Source organism: Canis lupus, chromosome 16 (assembly GCF_011100685.1).
Source record: "Canis lupus familiaris isolate Mischka breed German Shepherd chromosome 16, alternate assembly UU_Cfam_GSD_1.0, whole genome shotgun sequence".
Taxonomy (NCBI): Eukaryota; Metazoa; Chordata; class Mammalia; order Carnivora; family Canidae; genus Canis; species Canis lupus.
The window spans coordinates 6,664,601-6,691,200 of record NC_049237.1 but is presented as its reverse complement, the minus strand read 5'-3'; the positions used below and the strand labels follow the sequence as shown (position 1 = coordinate 6,691,200).

The 26,600-nt window shown below is 44.7% G+C and overlaps 2 gene segments (V, D, J or C); both read left to right on the top strand.

Annotated features, from left to right (window-relative positions):
- The first annotated feature begins 5,201 nt into the window (after positions 1 to 5,201).
- Positions 5,202 to 7,728, top strand: LOC609004. The segment is given in 2 exon segments: positions 5,202 to 5,748; positions 5,848 to 7,728. Coding segments are annotated over 2 exon segments (603 nt in total).
- Positions 7,729 to 10,413: 2,685 nt separating this feature from the next.
- On the top strand, positions 10,414 to 25,327 carry LOC119877116. The segment is given in 3 exon segments: positions 10,414 to 10,546; positions 10,646 to 10,979; positions 25,102 to 25,327. Coding segments are annotated over 3 exon segments (633 nt in total).
- Positions 25,328 to 26,600: the final 1,273 nt, after the last annotated feature.

The window sequence follows — 26,600 nt, the reverse complement described above, 5'->3', positions numbered from 1 at the left end:
GCAAATTTGTCTGTGTTTCTCAAGTCTGGGCTTCCCCCATGTGCCCTTCACCCACCAGTAGCCTGGGTGTCGGGGTCAGTAGCTGGAGACCCCGGGCACCACAGGCCCTCCTGCGGTCCAGCTGGGTGGCAGTGGAAAGTTCGTGCACCATCCATGGCAACTGTGAGGAACATATAATTCCACACTGATTGATCGTCATCTGTACACATTCCTCATGTCTTTTCCTAGTCTGTGACTTACGTTTTCATTTTTACGGTGTGCTTTGCCATATGAGGGTTTAATGTAATGCAACTTTGTGTCTCAACTAAAAAACTCTCCCTTCGATGAATGCCTAAAAATATTTTCCTGAATTTATCCCAGTAAAATTAAAATTTTCCTTTGCATGAGAAAGAATAAATGTACCTGGAATATCTTTCCATGGGAGGAATGGAGTAGAGATCTAGGAATAAGAAGAAGGGACATATGTTTGGAACAGAATAAAAAAAGATTCCAAGCAAGGAAAAGAACACTGCAGGCACAAGGAAATGAGTGAACGTGCGTGAGTGTGGCTGGGGCAGAGAGAGCCGGGGGAGACTGTGCAGGGTGATGGTGGAGAGAGAGGGGGAGGGCAAACATTATAGGGCCTTGTAGGGCTATTGCCTCACAGAAAAAAGACAGCCAGGAGCAGACACCATATGAGTGAAGGTCTATGACTGGATTTGGAGGGTAGTCAAGGGTAAGACCTACTTCCCCAACGCCCAAGCTGGAGAAGCACTCCCTCTATGTCCTGTTCTGTCCTGACTCTGCATGGCCACCAGGCTCCTCTGCTCTGCCATCCTTTGTCTCCTGAGGCAGGGGAACCCTCCAAAGCCCTTTTCTGGGCACACCAAGCCCTATCCTAAGCCTTTACTTCATGTCAACCTTGATGGATTCCCTCTTGGATCCTATCTCCAGCTTTGGCTTCTCTTGATCACAGATGCCATGGATGCTGGAACTCTCCAGATCCCAAGATAATAAGAACAGGACAGAAGGGGACACTGAAATGCTCATGACCGCTGTCCATGGCCATATGTATAGGTGTCGATAGGACCCCAAACCCGGCTAAGCTGATGTAGTACCTCACACACAAAGGAGAAATCCCTGATGGGCCTGTGACTTTCTGTCACAGCCAAAGATGTTGTCCTCTGGTCTGACACTGTGTCCCTGACCTCTGTGTCCTCTGACTCCAGCCGGTACCCCATAGTCACCTCCCCTGCACAGAGAGGCCCACAGTAGATGCACAGAGAGACCCACAGTAGACACAGGTGGGCTTGTCCCCAGGCAGGGAGGACATTGCCCCAGAGTGGCCTCTCCTGGACTTCCCAGCATGGGGGTCCGACCTTCTCTTCAGGCCCCTCCCATGGCTCTGCCATGGGAGCTATCACAGCTCTGGATTTGCAGAGCAATTCCGCTCACCCGGCTGCTTCAGAAAGGGAGGACCGTTTGAAAGGAGACACTCCGATCTGACACCACAGGTCTAGATTCCCAGTCCCACTAGGCTTGGATGAGTCCCTCTACCCCAGGCCACCTTTGTCTCAGCCATGAGCCTTTGTCCTGTCCTGTCTGCTCCTGGCTGTCCTTCTGTGCTTCTGTGCCCTCATTTCTGCCTCAGCCACACTGGCCTCCACTCCTCTCATTCCCCACGAGTGTCCTCCTCCTCCCCAACAAAACATAGATCTCCCCTTCACCAGCACTCTGTCAGGGAAGCACTGCTTGCAGGGTTACTGGGTCAACCCCCTTATCCCAAGTGCTCAAAGCTCACAGTATTCAGCTGTCATCATGCACAACCCCGTGTGACTCTTTACTGGAAAGCCTCTCAGAAAGTCTCCAGACTGTAAAGCCCAGTCCTGTGGGGGGTGTTGATGTCTTTCATCCCCATCTGCCAACAGCAGAAGGAAGACCACCCAGGTACCTGGTGAGGCCACATCAGGGGCTCCATTTACAGAAAGAGGCCATGTCTTAGTCCTTGAAGGATTGTGAGAGTCCTTCAGGATGGAAATAATCAAACAAACGTATGCCTAGAATGGCCCAAGGACAGATCGAAACCCAAGTTTCGCCTGAATGATTCACATCAATGCTTTAAAGTCTAATGCAGTTTCATCTCCTGAGGCAGTGAAGACCAGAAATAGACTACTTATTTCAAAGAGTCAAACCTTACAAAGACTAGAAGTCAGAACCTCTTCCCTAGGGACAGCGGCGCTTCCCACTCATAGGCCAAGAACTTATTGGAGAACAGGCTGTGACCTGTTGACGAACTTTGGGGTAACCTCACAATCAGTGGGGCTGCCTTGTAATCATGCGGCTGCTTGAATGAGAAACAAAAGGCATCTCCAGCCTGTGAAAATTAACATATTTTTGCTGAGTTTGGAAATACAGGCACTAGAGGTGTTCCTTCCTTTTCAAAGCGCATTCTGTACTGAGGAGTCAGGCAGGAACTCCCCTTGCCCCAAAGTGTCAGGGACAGAAGCCCTGTTAATTCTCAGCACCAGCTAAAAGCAACATCAAAGGTGCAGACGTCACTGCTCACCCGCCTCACCAGGGAGACGTCCGTCAGGTGCACCGGGAGCTTGTGCTCTTTTATGTGACCGTTTCCTCTTGGCATACTAAAGAAAAGGGGGGGCATTTATAATTGTTCCTTGACTCGCACCTCTCTGGACATTGCCCATTTAAGATGCCACACATCCTGCAATTTAATCAAGAGTCTGAACCTAAAGCTGTCATGTGGTTAAGCTATGTTTTGTAGTAAAAAAAAAAAAAATCAATAATGTATGAAAGAAGATGTTAAGGATTGGGTGGCTTAATGGGTTGACTGTCTGCTTTGGGCTCAGGTCATGATCCCAGGGTCTTGGGATCGAGCCCCGAGTTGGCTCCCTGCTCAGCGGGCAGTCTGATTCTCCCTCTCCCTCTGTGCTCTCTCTCTCTCTCTCAAATAAATAAATAAAATCTCTCTCTCAAATAAATAAATAAATAAAAACATGTTAAACATTAATAATCCTCTCCCCTTTCCAAACACACTTCTGTCCGTCCCTGTCTCAGGTAGGTTATCAATATTAACATTCTTGTGTATTTTCTACCAGCCCTCTTCCCCGGACTCATGCACACCTGTCCACCCAAATACACCTGCAAAAACTGGGATGGCCTGTGCACATTAACTGCCGCACACATACTTCTCCCACTTAATCTGCTTTGCATTTTATTTGTCCAGGTTGGTAGATGCAGACCTCACTTGCTCCTATTTGATGCTTCATATTGCACAATGTGGTGACAGGTGCGTTGATACTCTATCATCACTATGTTATTCCTTTCCTGACTTGTCTTCCCCAAAATGACTGGACAGCCTCTTTGTGTTCCTACATCTTCAGACTCCAGCTCCTTGGGGGATGAGTAGGGCGCTTCCATCACTCAGTCTTGGAGGTCTGGGAGCTCCAGCCATGCCCCCTTTCATGACTAGATGGGGAAGGAGGAAGGGGTGGGCACTCCCTACACCCACTTAGGACTATGCAATCTCTCAGTTACTCCTCATAGCACATTGTGAAGTATACAATGTACCACTGTACAGGTGAGGAGGCTCAGTTTCGGAAGGGTTGATGGCCTTGCGCATGGACTAGAACTAATATATGGTGGAGCCAGACTATAAATGCCAGTTTGTTCATGTCTGTGCGGAAGGTGCAGGAAGCAGAAGGTCACTGGGAGGAAGAGGTTGTCAGACCAGACGCCAGAGCTAGGAGGGTCTATGTGTGTCCTGTAACCACTGGAGGTAAAGGTATGACACTGGCCATAGAGATGCCCTAGAAGGCAGTTGGTTGGTGGCCTGGCCCCAGAGAGCTGACCTTTGAGAAAATCATTTTGTCACAAGAGGCAGCAGAGACACAGATGTGAATAAACTGAGGAAGGGGAATCTGTGAGAAGCGATTGTTAAAATGAGGGAAGGGGGAAAGGCAAGGAAATGGTCCCTTCAAGCATGTAAGATGTAGAGGAGAACAATGTTAATTAAAATCCAGGCTCATTCTGATCTGTTTGCCTTTTAAGTGGTTGGAAAATGGGAACATTTATATTGAAGGTGAAGTCAACGTCTTCACTATCCTTTTCCTTGTGACGTTTGATGAGGAAGAGAGAAAGAAAGCTGGAGGTACCGATGAAGGCCACAGTGGATGTTTGGTGGGACACCCTGATGGATCACTCAGCACTCAGGGAGATTCCCAGGGGCCAACAGCAGGCCAGTTGTCCTGCATCACAGCTCGGGGGCATTTTATCTTGGTTTGGGAGGATTGGAGTATTTTTCCTTATTGGAGGGGGGTGGCTGATAAGGCTTTGAAAGTTATGCCAGGAATGCAAAGGAGCAGTCTAGTCTCAATGCAGCCTTTTAGGGGCCCCAAGGGTGGGTTCCTACCCCACCTCCATCTCTACTGTGTGTGCACAGGTGTGCACACCTTCCACCAGGATGATAAGGGTAACATGGTCTGACTCCTTCTCAAAGGGAGGTTTGGAGCATTTATTTATTTTAGAAGTCACTTGGAAATACCAGAGGCACCAAGATAAGGAGCCAGGGACAAAAAGCAGTAGGGAGATTAATGAAGTGATAGAAGAAATTCTGTTTTTCAGCCGCAGAATTAATAGAAGATCCCAGCTTAGATCAGTACTCACCAGAGGCACCGTTTCATCCCTTGTAGCTCTGAACTGTGAATTCAAACAGCTTTGGGGACATAAATGTGACTGCCTCAACCCGCACCCCACGGGTCCTGTGCCCAAAGCACAGATGTGACCAGGCAAATGCTGGGCTGAGGTCGAAATAGGAGCACACAGAGGGAGGTGAACGGTCAGCATTCAATCCCTCAGGGTGGAAGGAGCACTTTGCCCAAAGTCCTATCCCTTCCCTGTGGCAGCTGCATCTAATGACTGGCTGGTATCCCCTTTCCTAGAACACTAATCAATGGGATTCAGAATATGTATTCTTTTATTGGAAAAATGTTTGCTTCATGGTTCCCTCATGAACCTGAGTTCATACACAGAGTGAGCTTGGCACAGGTGGACATCAGGTCACCCAGAGCTGTGCTGCCCTGGTGGATCCTGGTGCCCAAGGTAGACAGTACTTGGCCTGCTTGGGCCACCTGAGGGCGCTTTGGGTCCACCGAGCGGCCGCTGACGGCGCATCTGGGCGACAGGGAGGGTGAAGGAGAAGCAGGCTTGCCTTCCTTGGTCCTGGCTTCAAGGAGATTGTTGATCAATCAGCGCTGGCCCATGAAGGGCCGATCACAGCCTCATATTAACTGATGCTCAGGTGTGTTTGCCATGAACTCGTTTCTTGCTGCAAAGGCCTTTCTTGGAACAGTGTGAGGAGGCTTCAGTGGGGCAGCCTGAATAACCCAAGCCAGGGGCAGAGAGAGAGGAACGCAGAGGAAAATAGAGAAGCTGTAGGGGACCCTGGCCCAACGCTACCTGGCCCAACCCTACCTGGCCTAGCTGGCATGGCCAGCCGTACCTGCCCAGCAGACAGCTGGACAGAATGGAGGACAGCCTGCAGCAGCTGAGCCTATTCAGGGAGTGCAAGGTGCCTGCAAGAGCCTAAAAGGACAGTGATGTCAGAACACTGACGTCACAGGCAAGCCCTCCAAACAGAGATGAGAGAGGAGACCAGAGCCCCGAGTAGGAAGATGCCGGGCCCTGTCCTGCCTGGGTCTGCCTGGGGTGCCCAGCTGCTCTGCTGTGTGGCCCTCTGTCTCCTGTGGACAGGTGAGTCCTGAGCTCAGGTGGGACATCGCTTGAAACGCTGCTGGAATCTCAAATTCCTCCCTAGACCAGGTTATGAGCTGCTGTCTCCTTCTTCCACAGGTCCAGTGGGTGCTGGAGTCATCCAGACCCCCAGACACCTAATCAAAGGCAGCGGGGGGAAGGCTCTTCTGGAATGCCATCTCGTCTCTGGACACAACACTGTGCGCTGGTACAAGCAGGCCCCGGGACAGGGCCCCCAGTTCCTCTTTGAGTATTATAGACAGGAGCAGAGAGACAAAGGAGACGTCTCCGCACGATTCTCAGCACAGCAGTTCAGTGACGCCAGCTCCCAGCTGGAGATGAACCCCCTGGAGCTGGGAGACTCAGCCCTGTATCTCTGTGCCAGCAGCTTGGCACAGCCCTGCGGTGTGACTGGCTTTCTGTACTCAAACTTTCCTGTCCCAGCTGAGGATATAAGGGGGGGGGGTGTTCTTAGCCAAGTTCCAGGGATGCATTTAGTTTCTTTTCTAACCCTCTGCCTTGCTGAGCTCAGCCAGAGCACCCCTGAACATGTGAGCCCCAGATTCACTGAATATTCTCGAAATCCCTAGCTGATGGCAAGAGCTCCTGTGCTGTGCTACAGTGTAAGTGTAACTGTAATGCAAGATAGACATAGCATGTCCATTTTACAGATGAGGAAGCTCTCAGTATGCCATGTTACAGATAAGAAACAGTAGTAGTTCATGGACTTTCCAAAGATTTCGTATTTAAAGTCTCAGAGGCAGGAGTCGAATCCAAGTCTCCATGCCTCCGAAACCAATATTTCCTTAAAATTGCATGGTGTTATCTGGGCCTTGGGCAGTAAGATGTAGCAGACCACTGTCTTCCATTTCAGTACTGGCTGTGGTGGGGAGGGCTCACATCATGGTGTGGGGGTTTCTTCTCTTTTTTTTTTTTTTTAATTTTATTTATTTGTTCATGAGAGACACAGAGAGAGGCAGAGACAGACAGAGGGAGAAGCAGGCTCCCTATGGGACTTGGATCCCTGGAGTGGGATCATGCCTTGAGCAGAAGGCAAATGCTCAACCCCTGAGCCACCCAGGCACCCCGCTGGAGTTGGGTTTCTATAGCTACTGCCTGCCCACTCCTAGGACTAGCTTCAAGCCAGAGAATGTGTGTTTGTTCCATCATAGTTCCACTAGGATGGGGCCAAGGTAGCCCCCAATACAGGAGCTAAGTGATTAGGGAGTTTCTAGTCTATCAGAGGATTCAGCCAAGGAAACAGGGGCCCTCCAGGAATCTCAAGCAGAATGGGAGTTAATACAGGGAATAGTGCTTCTAAACCATAAGAAGTTCTAGAGGAGGAAGGGTCCTTGGAGGCTGCAGCTCACTCACATGTCTAGCACTTTCTATCAGAAAAGCTGCAATTGTTACTTCTTGCCCAGGCCAGTCACTGCAGAAAACAGCAGAGAGCCACAGCTAATAAATGTGTGGCATAGCCATTTACAGGTGGCAGGTACAAGTTTATTGGCGAACACACACTGTTTTAATCCTATTCCTTTTATTTGAAGTTATAGAAAATTCACTTATTTATTGCTCATTTTTCTCTGTGGCACGTACTTAAGTGCATTATTTCAGTTAATTTTCTTGAGACCCACATGAGACAGGACAATTTATCCACACTGCAGGTGAAAATACCAGTGGCTAGAGTGTAGGTCATTTGCTGAAGGGGGCCCAGCTCACAGATATTGGACTGGCACTCAAACCTAGGCCACACTGACTTAACTGCTACGCTTCTGCATTTTGGTAGAGGGAGACATCTGCGCAACTGGAATACTGACCCAAAAGTGCCTTCCAGAAACACTGGCCCTGATACAGTCATTTGCACAGGGTTGCTACCTACTGAAGAGGACTTCCAAGGTTTCAATCTATTCATATTCTGACCTGCCTTGGACCAGTGACCTGGAAAATATCTGGCTTGGTTTTCCCACTTGTAAACTAAGGCCGATAACATGTGTCTTACAGAAATATTATACAAGAAAAATAAAACAAACTGCCTGACACAAAGTATAGGCTCAAGAAGTCTTAGTTCCCCTGTTACCTTTGATAAGTCTCTGGTCTAGCACAATTATTTACTGGGTGCAATTCTGGGATCAAAGGCAGGCACGGATTACTTTTGCCCGACTCGCCTACATTCCAGACACAAAGTCATCTGAAGTGTAATTACAGTCATCTGCTAATTTATTACGTGAAGTTAATTGCAAAGAGTTGCCTCTTAAGGGAAGGTGAAAATGAGGCCTATGGCAGCACTTTCTGTTTGATATTAAGTCTGATATGCAAGAAAGTGGGTGCTTCCAGAACAGTATGGCTTGGGTGCGATTGGTGATCACACAAAAGATCTGATAAAAGACGGGACAGTTTCATTCACGAGAGTCCATCATGACAGAGTTTCTAGAAAGTGTCTTCTGTCCCACTTCTGATTTCAGCCTCCACTGCTGTGGCCAGTATGTTCATGCAAGTCCACCGCCGTTCACCTCATGTTGACAGCACCCCTCATATGCACGCCCACATCCCTGGGCTTTCTGTCCCAGGGCCATCTGTGACATCAGAGGAGCCCTGTGGCCAGAGCTGCAGGGGTGCTAGTGCTCTCAGTGGAACAGGTGCCAAGACACGAAACCTCCAGTGTCTGCATTCAGGGGGACCATTCAAGGAAGCATTTCATGGGCTTTTCAGAAGATCCCAGTGGAACCCTCTCCTGTTGCCCCAGCATGTCCTCAATATTGCTCCTTTATCCTGGTTCTCTCCTTCCCTGTTTCACCCTCCCTGCTCTCTGACAGTGATGGAATGAAGTGACCATCCGAAGGCGCTTCTCTTTGGAAGAGATCACCATTTTTCTTTCATTCGTATTACCATCCATCCTTTCAAGGTCTTATAATAACATATATGAATGAACCTTTTCCCAGTTCATTTTGATTTATTTTGAATTCCCGACAGACTCATGTGGCTCTCTGTTCCCTTAATGCCCCAAACCTATTTGTAACTGAACAGACTAGGGTTATGTTTACAAACGTAGAGTTTGCCTGGACTTTCTTCATTAATTCAACAAACACTTTTTGAATACATGTGCAGAGCAGATCCAGGGTTTTATGGAGCCTAACCCTTATATAATTTTAGGGAGTTTTTTGAAAAAGGTAATAGAAAAAAAATTTTTTTTTAAATATTGGAAAAGTCCTGTGCAAATGAGAAAGGCCTGAAGTTATTCTTCATTGACTTTATGGCCAACCCACCCTTCACTGTTCACCACGTGTAGGAAGTGTTCTACATGTTTGGGAAACACAAGTGCAACAAAACAACCAAAAACAGACAAAGCTTCAAGATGAGGTCTATGTTTTTAGGAAATTTTGTGATAAATTTGTGACTCAATAATTAACTTAAAAAGAAGTTTAAAAAAGAAACATTCCCAGAAAATGCTTATCTCCCTAAAGAAATTAGGTATCAGTGAGAATACTGATACTCTGGGTAGATCATACTTTATTATGAGAACAATCCTCAGATCTCTGGGATCCCGTGTACCCTACCCCAAAGAATGTGAGTCCTAGCTAACTCCTCCTCCTCTTTGTTCTTGTACTGACACAGCCATGGGAAGTAGGCTTCTTTGCTCTGTGGTTCTTAGTTTCCTGGGACTAAGTGAGTCCTGGGTGTAAGGGGAAAGTCCTTCCTGGGTTTGCCAGGTGCCAGCCACAAACCTTTCTGTGTGGTACTCCTTGTGTCCAATTTCTGATTCCATGTCTTTTCTCACTGTTGTGTGACTGTAGGAATTACCCATGAAGAGTAGAATGCAGCCACAGAAATAGAGAAGCTTCCCACTGAGTTATGACCTACATAGGAAATAACAGTATGTACGGATATTGACCAACTGTAAGTTTTATGCTATAGCAAATGTATGATTCAACCAGTATTCACCCATTTGGTGGGTGCAAGACCTTCTGAATGGAGACAAAACATTACCCTGTGACCCTGGAGGCATCAGACATATGTACCCGTGGATGAAAATCTCATCCATGTTGCTAATGAGCTTCCTCCTTTTTTTTCGGAGAGCAGAGTCAGGGAACTAAAGGGGCCCAGTGCTCCGTGGCCTCATCTGAAACAAAGGACAGAATCTTCCTCATGAGAGCATAAAGACCTGGACATAGATGGCAGGGCTCCCATAACTGAATGCATTGTGAGACAACATAAAATCATTCTTCAAAGTCCAATGACCCTGACCTCGAGACTTTGAAAACTTTCTGGACATGGTTATTTTAAACAAGAAAATGACTGTAGGCTGACATCCAATTATCAGGAGTTAAGGCAAAGAGAAAAACTAAAAGGTATTTGAAAGCAAATTTTGAGCAGAGAAGTCACAAAAGTACCAGGAACATCATAACAATATTTCTTAGTCTACAGAAATATTATGAAAAATTGTTAAAACTATGCAAACAAGGAATTGTATCATTATTTATAGAGGAACAAGTTTCCTTACTAAAAAGTAGAGGAGAAGCAATACACCTCTTAGGCTCCTTCAAAAAGCAGACTAACAAATTCTCCCCATTCTGAGACATTCAACTTTGTATAGATGAAGGATTCATTCCTCTGGGGAAGGGGTGTGGCAGGTTAGCTCTGCACCTCAAGCATTTGTCAAGGACAGTGATGTCACTGAGTGCCTGAGAGCCTAAGTTCTATTTCCTCCAAACAAAACTAGAACACATGACACTCAGCCCATCACCTGAAATGGCCACCGGCGTCTTCTTTGGCATGGCTCTTTGTGTCCTGTGGGCAGGTGGGTACAGGCGGGCTTCCTTCCCTGCAATTCACAACACCTCAACACAAGCCTTCCTCTTGAGATGACAACACTAGTCTGTGTCACTCTCTATTACAGGATACATGGATGCTGGAATTATCCAGAGCCCAAGATACAAGGTCACAGGGACAGGAAAGAGGGTGACTCTGAGATGTCACCAGACAGACAACTATGACTATATGTACTGGTATCGACATGACCTGGGACATGGGCCGAGGCTGATCTATTATTCAAATGGTATTAACAGCACTGAAAAAGGAGACCTCTCCAATGGATACACAGTCTCTAGATCAAACAAGATGGATTTCCCCCTCCTACTGGACTCTGTTACCTCCTCCCAGACATCTGTGTACTTCTGTGCCGACAGTTACTCCACAGCACTGCACAGCTGCCTCCTCTTCATACATAAAGGGTAGGTAGACTGAGCTGCCTTGCACTCATGAGGTCCGGCCCTAGCCCCAAGAAGCCCCTGCCTCCACAGGAGTCACAGAGCTCTTGCCAGCATGGGAGCCTTACAGCAGTGGGCAATGTGACCCTCAGGGTTGACGCCCATCCCCACACCAGTCTCAGCCTGACTGGACATCACCCCAATATCTTCAGCTCACTAGTTCCCTCATTTGCCAGTCTCTCATCCTGCTCGCAGAAAGGAAAATGCACCTTTAGTTGAGCTATCAGAAGATTCCCTCGATAATCTCAAAGCCCCCACATTCTTCTCTCCCGGCTGGATTTCAGTGACTTCTTTATTCCTTTCTGCACCCTCTTCTACCCTTCAACTTACAACTCATAGACCTTCATTCATATGGTCTCTGCTCCTGGCTGCCTTTCTTCTGTGAGGCAATAGCCCTACAAGGTCCTATAATGTTTGCCCTCCCCCTGTCTCTCCACCATCACCCTACACAGTCTCCTCTGGCTCTCTCTGCCTCAGCCACACTCACACGTGTTCACTTATTTCCTTATATGTATCATGTTCTTTCCTCCCTTGGAATCTTTTCTTACAGGCTATTTCTTCACTAAGCATATGCCCCTCCCTCTTATTTCTGGATCTCTACTTCATCCCCCATATGAAAATCTATTTCAGGTCTACTTTTAATTGTGAAAAGTAAAACTTAAATTTTACTAGAAGAAATTAAGAAAAATATTTTTAGGCATTTATTTGAGGAAGGATTTTTTTTTAAGTAGAGATACAGAAGAACATAAACCACAAAGAAAAGTGTATGTTTCAGTTGCATGAAACTCTTCTACATCAAAACACACCATAAAAATGAAAAGGTAAACCACAGACTGGAAAAGATTCGACAAGTGCAAACAAATGATAAAGAATCAGTGTGACAGACACCATTCCTGCTCTAACAAGTCCCTGTGGCTCCTCCGCAATTCCCAGCCTCACTTGCAGTTACAGGATTTGAGACCTACGGCTGAGTTCTGAACAATGGGATGTGTATAAAAATTATCTAAGTCAATTCCAAGCCTTGACTTGTTAAACATCCTGTGGCACCGTGTTGGGGGTCCCCAAGTATACACCCATGTTTGGAGATGCATATAGTTGTAGTCAAGGCTAAGAGTTATTAGTGCCACAGTAAATATTCAGTTGCAGATCACAAGGAGGAAAGACACAGGTGGAGTCTGAAGGAATCCACAGACACACTTCCCGATGCTCTCTTCCTCCTTGGAGGGGTCACACAGAGCTCACACTTCCCCCCAACAAGACGAGGCAGCAACATGGGTAGTGTTTCTACCACAGGAACCCCTTAGGGACTTACTAGCCAAGTCTTTATTGGGCTCTTCATATAGGCACCCACAGCCCACCACATACTAAAAATGTAGTTTTCCAGAAGGAAATCTGGGGTTCAGCATGAACTATGTGTTTGCACTCACAGTCTAGACAAAGTGAATCATCCTTCTTAGTTGGGAAAAGTTGGTATGGGCACAGATAACTTTACCAGCCAAGTGCCCAGATGCCAGCCAATGGCCCATCTTGCAAGCAGCCTTTCTGAGCACAGCAGTCTCAGGCTGTGTTAGCTGCTTTCTGCACAGATAACCTTCAACTCTCTTGCCCATGCTGTGGTGAACTTGGAAAGTACAAGTTATAGATTACCTAAGTATATTAGGGGAGCAACCTGGCTCCTGGATCATAATTTGGGGGACAACTGCTAAAGAAAGCTGTTCATGCCACACTGGGCTCTGTGGTCATGGGAAATTGAACTTCATAGGGTTAAGTCATTGAGATTTTAAGATCTAGCCTATTTTCTGGTACATAGCTGACCTGGGTCTACTGGAACCTAGAAGGAATAAAGAATTCTCATTACTTAATGAGAAAGAAAACCTAAAAAATGGCAATACGTAATCTAGGTAACTCACAGAAGAGCAAGCATGAATTACCCCTACACAGGGATAGATTCTCAAACTTATTTAGAATCAAAGTATTGCAAACTGAAATAAGTTATGATCTCAAACTTACCAGATGGGGAAATTTTCAAAAGAATAACTGCCTTAAATTTAAGAAAAAATACAGAATAGTGGAAACTGTCTTACACTACACTAAGTCCATTTGCAATATTGTGCAGTGGCTAGCACTATCTATTCCCAAAACATTTTTATCACCTCAAACAGAAACTCTGTACTCATTCAGCAATAATTCCTTATTCACCTCTCCCCGCTACTAGGCCCTTGTAATCTGTAGTCCAGTTTCTGCCTTTATGAATTTGCCCCATAAAAATGCCATATTCTTCCTTCTGTGTCTGGGTTTTTTAACTGAGCATAATGCTTTCAAGGTTCATCCATGTTGTAGCGTGGATCAGAACATTCCTTTTTACCACCAAATAATATCCTATTGTATGGATAGATCACATTTGTACATGCATTCAGCGGTTGGTGGACATCTGGGATGTTTCCACCTTTTGGCCGTGGCAAATAAATCTGTGATGAACATTGGTCTACATTATTTGTTTGAGTTCCTGTTTTCTTTTTTTTTTTCTTTTTAAGATTTTATTTATTCATTCATGAGAGACAGAGAGAGAGAGAGAGAGAGAGGGAGAGAGGCAGAGACGTAGGCAGTGGGAGAAGCAGGCTCCACGCAGAGCCTGATGTGGGACTTGATCCAGGCATTCCAGGATCATGCCGAGCTGAAGGCAGATGCTCAACCACTGAGCCACCCAGGCATCCCGAGTTCCTGTTTTCAATTCCCTGGGGCATATGCCCAGAGGTGGAATAACTGGGTCATATGGCAATTCTATGTTTATCTTTTTGAGGAACTGTCAACCAGTTTTTCTCAGAAGCTGCACCATCTTACATTCTCATCTGCAATGTATAAAGGTTCCAACTTCCCTACATCCTCACCAACACTCATTTTCTCTCCCTCCTCCTCCTCCTTCTCCTTCTCCCTAGATAATCATCCTAGTGAGTGTGAAGTAGAATCTCAGTGTGGTTTTGATTTGCATTTCCCTAATGGCTAGTGGTGATAAGCATCTTTTCATGCACTTATTGGCCATTTGTAAGTCTTCTTTGGAAGGAATATCTTTTTTTGTCTGGTCACCTTTCAGGGTTTCTCTTTGTATTTATATTTTAGTAGTGTTACACTGTAATGAGATTGAGGAATGAAGTTCATGTGGGAGATTTGTTGCCAATAATGTTTTGAGTGTGTGTAGTACTTTTGAAACGTTTATAATATACTGTAGAAGAGACAAATGAGTAAATGTACTGATATTCTAGAGAACCAGGATTCTTACTAAGAGAAGGGAGATAATAATAATAATAATAATAATAATAATAATAATAATATAAACAAACAGGGGGTGCCTGGGTGGCTCAGTAGTTGCGCATCTGCCTTTGGCTTAGGTCATGATCCCCGGGGTTTTGGGATTGAGTCCCATAACAGGCTCCCTGTGAGGAACTTGCTTCTCCCTCTGCCTATGTCTCTGCCTCTCTCTGTCTCTCATGAATAAATAAATAAAATTTAAAAAAAAAAGGGAAGATGAGGAAGAAATCTGTTCTGATTTGGAGATATCAGTATGAACCTATGATTTTAAAGATGATGTAGTTCTTAATTCTATTCATGGAAGGGTTTAGGAAACCATTCAAAAAGCCAACTAATTGTTTTATTTTCCTTACAGGTTGTGCTTCAGTACCAATGAGCAAACCTGTTGCAGAGTATTTGATTTCTAAATGTTATTCCTCAGTAGAAGGAACAGGGCAGAAATTGCTTCTTCCAGATCCAGGGCAGGGAAAGTCCTAGGAGCATCATCTACACATCACCTATAGCATATACTTGCCAAGATATTGAACCTGTAGTAGTGTAGGAATTCAGATTGTGAGCTGTTTTACCTGTCAGGGGGCCCAGGCTCTTCAAAAAATCAAGATCATGAAAACTGTTAAAGAGATACATTAATGGCAGAGATGCCTATTTTTAAAGTGACTAAAGAGACCTGACAACCAAGTGAAATGCATGACCTTTGATTCTTTCCCAGAGAAAAAGTCAGAATCTATAAAGGACATGTTTAGGACAGCTGAAGGAAGTTGAAAGTGAAGTATATGTTAGATAATAATATTGTTTTGATTGTAATGCTGACATTTGTGATTATGTAGGAGAATGCCCTCTTCTATAGAAAAGACCAATTGAATTGTTAAGGATAAAATGTTCCAGAAGTTAAAGGTAAAATGTATACAAAGAGATAAAGCAAATATTATAAAATTGTCAGCAATTGGTGTACAGATGTGCCATTTATTATTCTGTTCTTTTTTACTATTCTTTCAGCTTTCTCGTGGGTGAAAAGTAGAAAGAAAAATCTTAAAATCCCATAATGTTGGCATTGTTTCAGTGTGATGGTGGTATTTATCATATTTATTTTTAATCTCTCAGATATCCCATAGTTACCATAAAACAAGTGTATATGAAAAGACCTCTTCATGCCTTATAGTGGATTTTCCCCACAGGAGGCAGGCTAAAATTGAAAAGACAGTTCATAGTTTGAGGACAAAACAGCTCTGTATTTCTGAAGATGAGTACAAAATTTAACCGGCAGTGAATACCAAGAGGTCTTTCAGCAAATAGGACCATTTTCTCTGCGTCAAGAGAGAGATGGAACGTTTCCCTAAAAATTAGTAAAAAACTCACAAAGCGGGAAGCTGACTTGACTGTGAACAGAGGAAAAGAAGTGTCTCCCCAAGTTGTGGTTGAACAGCGTACATCTGCCTAATGAGGAGGGGGCAAGAGGATCAGATGGAGCTGAGAGGATTTACCCTCATGAGTACCATCCTTCATGAGCACCGTCCATCATGAGCTCTGTCCAATACTAGCTTGATTCTAATGCATGTGGTGTAGAAGTTCCACTAGCCTCCCTGAGCCACAGATGAAGGGCCTCAGCCCAGTGACCCTGAACCTTTGGCCATCAGAAGGCACACCAAGGGTTGGATGGAGAAGCAGAAACTTTTGAAGTGGGGCTTAATTCTGCTGAGAGGTTGAGAAAGGAAAAATATGGCTTCATCCAACAGCTTGCTGGTTTGCAGATGTGAGTGGCCAGTGGCATGTGAGGTATTAAACAGAGACTTTTCTTCCTTCATTGGTGCAAGTGGCTTCTGTTCAGCAATGGACACTGAACCATAGCAAATCACTGAGCCTGCATGCGGTATAGACAGCAAAGAGGCATGAGCCAGCCAGTATACTCAGAGGCCCATGCAAATAGAGAGGAGCTGCTTTGGGAGAGCATCAGAGAAGCTTTAGTTATGCCCTGTACCCAAAATCCAACCCATTCTAGTTGTGTGTCCTAGACACCGCACAGGGTGATGTAAGGGGAATGTAGGGAAGGAGGGTAGATAATTCTAGACCTTGTCAAGGCTTGTCTCAAATGGCTGATAGTAACACTGCAAATATCCTTAACAAGGATCAGATTTTCTAGAATTGCAGCACCCACCTCCTTGAGTAGCAAGACGCCCCATTCCTGCCCTGACATGGATTTTCTCGTGGTCATGGATTTCATCATTTGGGCTGCCCACAAGGCAGGTGAGGCCTGGGAACACATGGGGAGTGCCTTTCCTGAAACTGGCAGGCCTCAATTTCAGGCAGGCATATGCAGTGCGACAGGCTTCTTCTGCAGCTTCTCAGTCTCCATCCACCTGAATGGTGTTGTCACTCAGTACTTTTAACTCCTGGTCATAGGTTGGGATAAGTAGCGACATCTTGATATGAAGAAACTTTCCATATTGGAAAGTTATTAATTGGTGCCCACATAAATTTAGGTTAGGCCAATTGCTTTTTTACTCAGTGAGAGACAAGAGACAACTGATGAGGCACACAGGTGGTTCTGGTAATTCTCCATCTCTGGGTCTTTAGTGGATAACCCTGATACGTAAGGCCTAAGTTTCTGAGACTCAGCGGGATATATCTGAGCACATGACTATACTGTTTTCACTTCTCTGGACACACGTTTTCTCTTTTGTTCTTTCATACCAACTAGCAGGACTTTCTCCGATCCTTTAGTTCTTCCTAGGTCACCACTTAGATGTGGGAAGGAAGTGTGTTTATACCTAATGTTGCCCCATTAAAAAAAAAAAAAAAAAAAGGAGAAAGCCAGATGTGAACCACTGAATTTAATTGTAAGTTAAACTAGAAGAAGCTTTTTAAGATTCCAGAAGGCAAAAAAAAAAAAAAAAAAAAAGATTCCAGAAGGCTTGTCCTATTTTATATTTATTGTTATTGTATCCACCCTGGTATTTTCAGGGATAAGAGAGTTCTCCAGCCTTTCCAGTTAAGATTCAAGATATTAACTAATGTCCTAGAAGTACAGGAAGCCCCATGATGAAGACCTTGGTACATAAAGCAACCATGGAGATTGGGGCAAGCAAGGAAAAAGCTAGTATTTGATCTTCAGATAGAATAAAAGCTCCCAACTTAAATCTATACCCAGGGATCATTTCATCCCTTTACTTTTGAGTGCATCAGTTAATTCCATGTGCTTCTAGGATAATGCTGTGGCAATTTCCCTGGCCTCCATCTTGTCAGAACTCATGTGACTGGGAGAATGGAGAGCCTGATGAAAGAGAAGTGTTCAAAGAGAAGGACGATTACAGGAAACACAGAGACGTCCTTAGTTTATAGTTCACATCTGAGTTGTCTTTGACACATCCAAGTAGAAACATCCAGAGGAATTAGAAGGTGGTGGGAAGGAAGCAGAGACGTGGTGGTCAGTCACATCACTCGCACCCTGGCACAATGAGTGAAGACACTGAGATGAACATACACACAGTCTACAGATATGTTAAATAAACTTCTAGATACAGTTTAGTTTATAACCTTGGTTTCTAAGTCTGGGCATTTGCAGAGACAGTGACGTCATGACAGGAACTGCCTGGTGGGGACAAAGGGATGCCCCTCCTCCTCTGCTCATGTTCACAAGGACTCCAACCTGAACCTCCCACCCCTCTCCTGAACCTGCCATGGGCACCTGGCTCTTCTGCTTGGTTGGCCTTCTGTCTTCTCGAGGTAGGTGGCTCCTTAGAACACTCAGATCTCTGCATTTTATCTTTCCAGTGATTATTCCTTTTTCTTTTTTTCCATTTTCAAATTCTGTCTTTTCTCCCCACAGAACTCATAGAAGGTGGAATCACCCAGTTTCCCAGATCACAGAAAAAGAACAGGCCATGGCTCTGTGGTGTCATCTTATTTCTGGCCACAGAACCCTTTGCTGGTATCGACAGACCCAGGACAGGGCCTGGATCTCCCGATTCAGTTTGAGAATGAGGCCACATTAGATGATCCACAACTGCTTAAGAGTTGATTTTCTGCAGAGAGGCCCAAAGGAGTAGACTCTACTCTCAAGATCCAGCCTGCTGAGCTGGGGGACTCGGTTGTGGGCTTCTGTGCCAGTAACTTAACCACCGCGTCACAGAGGCACTTCCTTTCCTCACATAAAACATGATTCTCCTCTCTGTTCAGCTCACAGAAGCTCTAACCAGAGGCCTTACTTTCTCCCTCATTATACAAGGGGATAGAAGTGCGTCTGCAGAGATAAGCTATGATTCATATAAAGGGAAGACATGGCGTATTTCTTGAAACCTGAGGACCGAAAATGTTGTTGGAAAATAATTATGACTCAGTGTTTAGAAGCACTTCTTGGTGATAACTCAAGGATCCCAAACCAGAAGAGACTAGTCACACACTCAGGCCCCAGGGGTCAGTGATGGCTGTTCCCCTATAAAAATATGCGATCACAAAACATCTACAATAAACTTTAATAATACAGATGGCAGTTCTTCAAGAGCAGCTAACAGCAGGCTATCCCTCTGTGGTTCTTATCACCATCTAAATGATTTGAATTGCTCTCCAGCTTCTCCTCTGCTGGAGGAAGTTTTCTGCATCAATGTCTCCACACAGTATGTGTTTGGGGAACATTTCCCCCCCTTCTCCTGAGGTTGTTAATGATGATGGTGGTGATCATTTCTGCTGTTTTATTCAGTCCTTTTCCGACTTCAAAGGAATACACACAAATGGGGGCTGGCATCCAGTCCCAAATCTTAGCTCAAAATGAATTCTTTCTGGGGCACCTGGGTGGTTCAGGGGGTTAAGCATCTGCCTTCGGCTCAGGTCATGATCTCAAGGTCCTGGGATTGAGTCCCATGTTGGGCTCCCTGCTCAGCCGGGAGTCTGCTGCTCCTTTTCCCTTTGCCCCTCCCCCTGCTCTACACATGCACTCTCTCCCCCCTCACCCTTCTCCCTCTCAAATAAATAAATAAAATCTTAAACAAAACAAAACAAAATGAATTCTTTCTCCAGAGTGGTCTAACTCTTCAAAGTAACCAACACAGTTCAGCATTGTAGCCAGCTCAGAGACTTCCAGGGCATCTCCAGCTGGCTGCCTTAGTAGAGCAAAATAGCTCCCTCATGCATTAAATATTCCTTAGTAAGAACTTCTGAAACAATCAGTTGCCCCCAATCCACTTATGCCCTCCAATTAACTCTCCAATTAACACCCTTTGTGTTGGGATCCGTATCCTCCACTATAAATTCTGTTGGATTCCGTAAGATAAGAGTGGCTATCCTTCTGAACTATTGGTTAGCAGCTTGCTGAGATTTGCCTGAAAACACTGTCACTGCCTTTCAGCCCCTGTGACTTTACGTCCTTCTTTATCCAACCAAGAAGCAAGTCATAATTTTTGTTCACTTATCTATTGCATAGCTCCTCAACTGCTCTGCCCGTATCTTCATCCAGTTTATTGGATGACATCTCAGTCATTGATGAATCCAACTCTCCACCATCTCTGTGCCAAAATATCTATATAGACATAGATATCTTTTCTAATCTTCTGTTATATAGATATAGGTATAGATCTCCAGTCAAATTAACGTACAGGGTCATATTACTTTCCGGTGCATAATATAGTGAGTGATTCAAGAATTCTATACATTACTCAATGCTCATCACCATAAGTATGCTCTTGATCCCCATCACCTAATTCCCCATCCCCTCACCCACCTCCACTCTGATGACCATCGGTTTTTTCTCTGTATTTAAGGATCTGTTTTTTTGTTTGTTTGTTTATCTTTTTCTTTGTTCATTTGCTATACTTTATAGTTACTATTACCCTAACAACATTTTCCAAGATTGTCTTTTGTCTCTTCGTAGATAAGAAATAGAGTTGTTTCAGAGTCTGTCTGAAAATTTTCACATCTGACATCTTTGTGGGGCTATTTTTGTCGATTTTCTTTTTCTGCTGCTTCCCAGTCATGGTGTTTGTATTTTCATGGCGTTTGCATTTTTCCCTATGAATCTGATTATCTTTGGCTTTGTGCCAGACACTAGGTTTGTAGAAATAAATTTTTGTCTAGGATGGATGGCTCTTCCTCCAGAGAGAATTTCATTTTTCTTCTGCCAAGTGTATGGGGGCACAAACAACCTGGGGCTACCTGCATCAGGATTCAAGGCTTGTGGTGGCCTAGATCACTTAGAGAACAAATTTATCTCTAGCTCATCTTCATATTGAGTCTGTTCATGCTCCACATTTGGTACATTCTGGACTTTGATTTTTGTCCCCCTGGTCGGTGAGTCAGCCTCGTGAGTCCTAAGTTACAGTAGACAAAAGCCCCCAAAGGCAAAGAGACTGTTATGCTCCCCTCTCCAACTACTCACCTTCTCTGAGATTCCAGCCTTGTGTCTTACACAACATTTTTGGGACATTAATGAACTGAGGTTGTTGATGTTGTTATCGTACTCAACTATTTGGATAACGACAGAAAGATTGATTTGAGTCCTCTTATTTGTAATTACAGGGATTGAGGTCAAGGAATTTTAGTTGGAATTTTTTTTCAAAGATTTTTATTTAGTTATTTGAAGAAGAGAGTATGAGTGGGGGTGGGAGCAGAGAAAGAAGCAGGCTTTCCATTGAGCAGGGAACCCGACATGCGGCTCCATCCCAGGACCCTGAGGTCATGACCTGAGCCAAAGACAAACACTTAACTGACTAAGCCACCCAAGCCACCCTATTTGGAATTTTAAATCAAAATTTATTAATGGTCGATTCTTAGTCTATAATTTTTTTGTATTTAACTTAAATGGCTTAGAGATATTATACTTAAACTTTAATTTCAACTGGAGAATTTTTTTGAATGTAAAGGATATTTATAATCAAATGGAGACATTTGTTGTCATTTCATTATCGGAGTATTTATTATTGGAGTATTACTGGAGTATTTTTATGTTCTTTTTTACTTTTATCCCATACCTTCTGGCATGCATTGTACCATATGGCAGGATGGGAAATAAAATATGGAAGGAATATTTATACTTGACCAGGGAGCACAGAATGGACTTGGAATTCATTTAATTGCTGTACTGTCGTGACACATTTGAGCTGTTTTTCGTGAGTGCACCCAAGGAGCAGTCGTTGGAATGAAGAGAATCACTGACAAGTGGCTCCATCTTCCCCATGTAAACCCAGCCTCCTGGGATGACACTTTATTCCACATTCCCCATTTTGGGAGACTTCCCTAGGGTAATACTCCTATTTCAACCTTCCTATTCCTTATATAATTTTCTCTATGGGAAGGGAAATAACTGATCTTATTAATTTCTCCACCTTTCTTTAATCTCTTTTCAACTTCATGCCTTCCTCCAGGTACCTAGAGGAGAGATTGATCCCTTGGTGTTTTCTCAACATGCACTACGATTAGGGGAGAACTTTCTTTTTCATGTGAGATGGACTGCAGTTTTGAGGAGTGAGAAAATGAGTTAAGTTCTGACTCAGTATAGTGTCAGCCAGCCCATTGGGTTTCACATCTAAGCCCCATTATTTACCAGTATCAAAAAGGACATTATCATGACCAAAGGCGTGGCTCCAACGTCTAACTCTCGGTTCCATCTTAGGCCACAGTAAGACAACATTAGTTGTTGACCTTCTAATACTAACAAATCATAAACCTGTACCCCCTTGTATTCAATAAAACAAAGCACAACTCCCATTAACGTCCTGACAAGAGCACATAGGCGCTGTTTCTTCCCATTGGCCACGAGGGAGCGCTATGGCTGGGCTGTCATCTAGAGTCCAGAGGGGCTGAACAAGCTCCCTAGAAGGAGGGCTTGAGGGTTAGACCATGGCACTGGGTTTAGATTCAGGGAGCTGCAGATGCCTGAGAAGGAAAGAATTAAGGACCAAGACTTCTTCCTCTGCTTTGTGGAGATGCTTTTGCTCTGAATCGAACTCTGAATGGCAGGTATGTTTGCAGTGGTTGGCTGAAGGTGTGAGGGCTCACGGAGCTGGGGATGGTGAGGCTTGCACGTTCTGGGCTGGGAAAAGCTGTGTGTCAGAGAAGTCTTAGCAAGTCTGACCCAAACCAGTCCCCCGCCAGCCCATCTGCTCTGTGGTTCTACAGAGGGTCAAGCGGGGAGACTTGCAGATGCTACCCTGGACCACATCAGAGGCACCCTGGCCCCATGGAGCTGGCAATCATAGAGACACCAGAGGCAAATCCACTTTCCGAGCAGGGACTGGGGTGGACCAGAACAACAGAATTTCTCCCCACCATCTTTTTTTTTTTTTTTCTTACCAAGAAGATGCCGCAATGTACTTTTTTGATGTTGCCATTTGCTCCAGACTCCCATGTACCCCCAGGAAGCAGATGATGGCTGGGGATAAGAGATAAGAAGGTTTTGCCTGGAGTTCCCTTGGCCTGACTTCAAGTTCTTTCTATGTGATTGTGTATCAGTCTCCCCACTGCCACCTTCTTTTGAGTCCAGCTACTGCCTCTTCTGCCTGAGTCCCATGGATACTGTAATATATTCAGTTCCTATTGCTGCTCTGACAAATTACCACATGTTTTGTGGCTTAAAAGAATATAGATTTGTTATCTCGTGGTTTTGAAAGTCAGAAGCCCAAAATGGATCTAACTGGGTTAAAAATCAAGGTGTCAGCAGGGTTCTAGAGGCTATAGTGACGCTCTGTTTTCTTGCCTTTTTCAGCCTCTAGGCCACCACCATTCCTTGGCTCATAGCCTCCTTCCATCTTCCAAGCAAGCAATGACTGGTCGAGCCTGTTCTGCTGTATCACTCTGACTCTGATTCTTCTTCCTTCCTTCTTCCACATGTTAGGACCCTTGGGATTATATTGGGCCCACCTGAAAATTTCAGTATACACTCCCTATATTAAGGTAAGCTGATCCACAGCCTTAATTGCATTTGGAACTTTCATTCCCCCTTGTTATGTAATATAATACATGCATTTCCAGGGATGAGAAATGGACATATTTGGGGAGCCATCATTCTGTCTACCACACCTAAGTACATGGTAACAAGGAGGGAATAAACAATGATCGTTCTGAAAACAGAATAAGGGCCAGAGTTTTACACTCTGGATCCAGTAGAAACCGAAAGACCCCACAAGGAAACAGGTATTTCAGGTAACATAATTCAGTCTGTAAAGTATCTGCTCTTTAAAATTACCATGTGTCAGGGTGCGTGGGTGGCTCTGTCAGTTAAGCATCTGCCTTTGGCTCAGGCTATCATCGCAAGGTCCTGGGATGGAGCCCCGAGTAGGGGCTCCCTGCTTCTCCCTCTACCCCTCCTCCTGCTCATACTCTCTCTTTCTCTCTCTGAAATAAATAAATAAAGTCTTAAAAAAATAAAATTAGCATTTGGTTCTTAGGTTCAGAGGATTCAGCAGTATGTCTATGATAATAACAAAATATGGACTTGAACTGGTCCTTTTTCTTGAATAACAACTTAATTGACCAACCCAAAATGCAGGCTTCTCTCTGTTCTCCATAACCCCTACCATGAGTGGAAGTGGGTTTGTGACATCAGACCCCTAATTTTAGAGAGAAAGGCTCAGGGCTATTGATTTAAAAACAATGAGTTTTTCTAGGAGTAAGAATAATATTTAAATCAACTCTAGAGAATTTTATTTGCGAGTCTTTAAGAACAAAAAAATCCCCCACTGGGGATGCCTGGTTGGCTTGGTGGTTGAGTGTCTGCCTTCAGCTCAGAGTGTGGTCCCGGGGTCCCAGGATCAAGTCCCGCATCGGGCTCCCTGCATGGAGCCTACTTCTCCCTCTGCCTTGTCTCTCTGCCTCTCTCTCTGTGTGTCTCTCATGAATAAATAAATAATCTTTAAAAAAAGTCCCCCGCTTATTTCATGGTGGAGATAGAGAAATGTGGGAGATTTTATCCTACGGGCTTTGAGGATTTAATAGAACTCACAGATAAATAACCTCAGAAAGGTTTTTCACTGCAAGTAAGAGCTTTCAAGCCGAATCAGTTCTCAGGGCATCAGCTCAGCCCCTGGAGCCCTAACAATACAGTTGGTATTCTTGTTTTTCCTGGAGAGCTCAGAGCCCAATTCCTAACTGATGCATGGTTTTGAGCATGTGTCAATGACCAGGAGCTTGTAGTCACCACTGTGGGGAGTACCAGAGCTTGCAAAAAAGCTGGCTTGAAGGGAGACAATGAAGTTATCTCTAAATACTTGGAGTTTAGGTTTACGTGGAACAGTTAGCAGACTCTGGATAAGAGATTGTATAGAGAAAGCATTATGGATTGATAATATCAAAATAAACTTGAGAGGAAAGTCTGGATGTATAAATATGTAACTCAGGTCAACTGTAATTGGGTTCAGTTGTGCCTGATTCATGTCTCAGAGATGCAGCCTCTTCTGAAGGGAGCTTTGAGTTGGGGGTGGTTGCCCATTTGGTGATGTCACTGAGAATACATCTAATGGATATAGATTGTCCCAAACTCACACCTCTGCTCATGCTCACAAGGACCCTGGTCTCAGCTGTTCTATATCTACCATGGGCACCCCAGCCCTCTGTCTTCTAGGAGTCTTTTGTCTCGTAGGGGTAGATGAGTCCCCGGAATATTTAGCATTCTCATTCTGGGATTCCCTGTTGTGACTCCAATATTTTTAAAATTCTTTCCTCAAATTCTGTCCCCCTCCACAGTGTCCACAAATACTGAAGTCATCCAGACACCCAGGCGCAAGGTGACAACGATGGGACAAGAAGTAACTCTGGGATGAGAGCTTACTTCTGGCCATTATACCCTTTTCTGGTACAGACAGACCTCAGGGAAGGAACCAAAGCTGCTGATTTACTTCAGCAATAAAGCTCTTATGGATGACTCGGGGATGCCCAAGGAACGGTTCTCAGCAGAGATGCCTGATGATTCATTCTCCATCCTGAAGATCCAGCCAACAGAACCCAGGGACTCAGCCACGTACCTATGTGGCAGCAGGGTAGACACAACACTGCAGAGCAACCCTTTCCCTGTGCAGAAACCCTGAAGCTTCCCCTTCTCCCTCTAGCCCCCAGCTGTCCTGAGTAAAGGTCTTTCCTGCTGCTTCACCCAGAGAAATGAGTGGGTCTGGGGGTCTGACAGGACAGAAAATGCTAAGGTCTCAACATAGAAAATCTTATGTAGGAAATGACATAGGAAATGGGTTTCAGGGATTCTTGACAAGTTGTGAGCTCAGAACTCACCACACATGTAGAGAAACTTTAATGATCTACCCTGTAGATCTTCTTGCCTTCCTGCATTTGCCATCCCCATCTGAATGGTACACTCTCCTGATAACGGGTGTCTTCAGAACTCTTCATCCTCTTCCAACATTAGGTGTTAACAGAATTTCCCTGCCCACCACAAATTTTCCTGAATGTAACAGAAGCCTCTTCACTGTGATGGTGGACATTCTTTTCTAACATTAATATAACATAACATTTATGTGGGGCCTTTTCATTACGTCCGAAAAGCATCTCAAATTCGGATGAAGCAGACAGTTTACTCTTTAAATATTGTGTTTATTTATTCATGAGAGACACACAGAGAGAGGCAGAGACACAGGCAGAGAGAGAATCAGGCCCCCCATGGGGAACCCGATGCGGGAGTCGATCCCAGGACCCCGGGATCATGCCCTGAGCCAAAGGTAGACGCTCAACCACTGAGCCACCCAGTCATCCCTGAAGCAGGCAATTTAATACAAGCTCCTGCTCCTGGAATCTTGGGGTTTATTATTAGTCTCTGTCCTGCCCAAGGAGAGCCCTGGTCTCACTGAGGGTAGACAGCTGAGTGCCAGCTGGAGTGCTGATGGGGCCACCTCAGTTGCCTGCTCTTGAACAATAAATACAGACTGCACACTGAATATCTAGAAGTGTGCAGACCTAGACACATTTATTTTGCCCTCTTTCCTCTTGACATATGTCCTGAACCTATATTTTCCTATTTTTCATAAATTTTCGATTTATGCTAGGAACTTCCATTCCATTCTGCAATCCATTCTGAATGTTTATAATGACTCTCTTCTACAAACTTATATACTGATCCCTTCTCAGCCCTTATTAGGGCATCTCTGGCAACTGGCACAGAGACACCTCCATGCTGACTGCCCAAGGAAATTCATGTTAAATGAGTTGTGCCATACAGCCAAATTCCACTTGTTATCATCCTACCTTTGGCCATTCTGGAGTCCTCACTTTCAAGATGGAAACAGTGAAAGATTGAATTCAGTTTCTATCATGTTTACACTGAGACAGAATCTGCTTTTGTGTCTGATTTCAGTG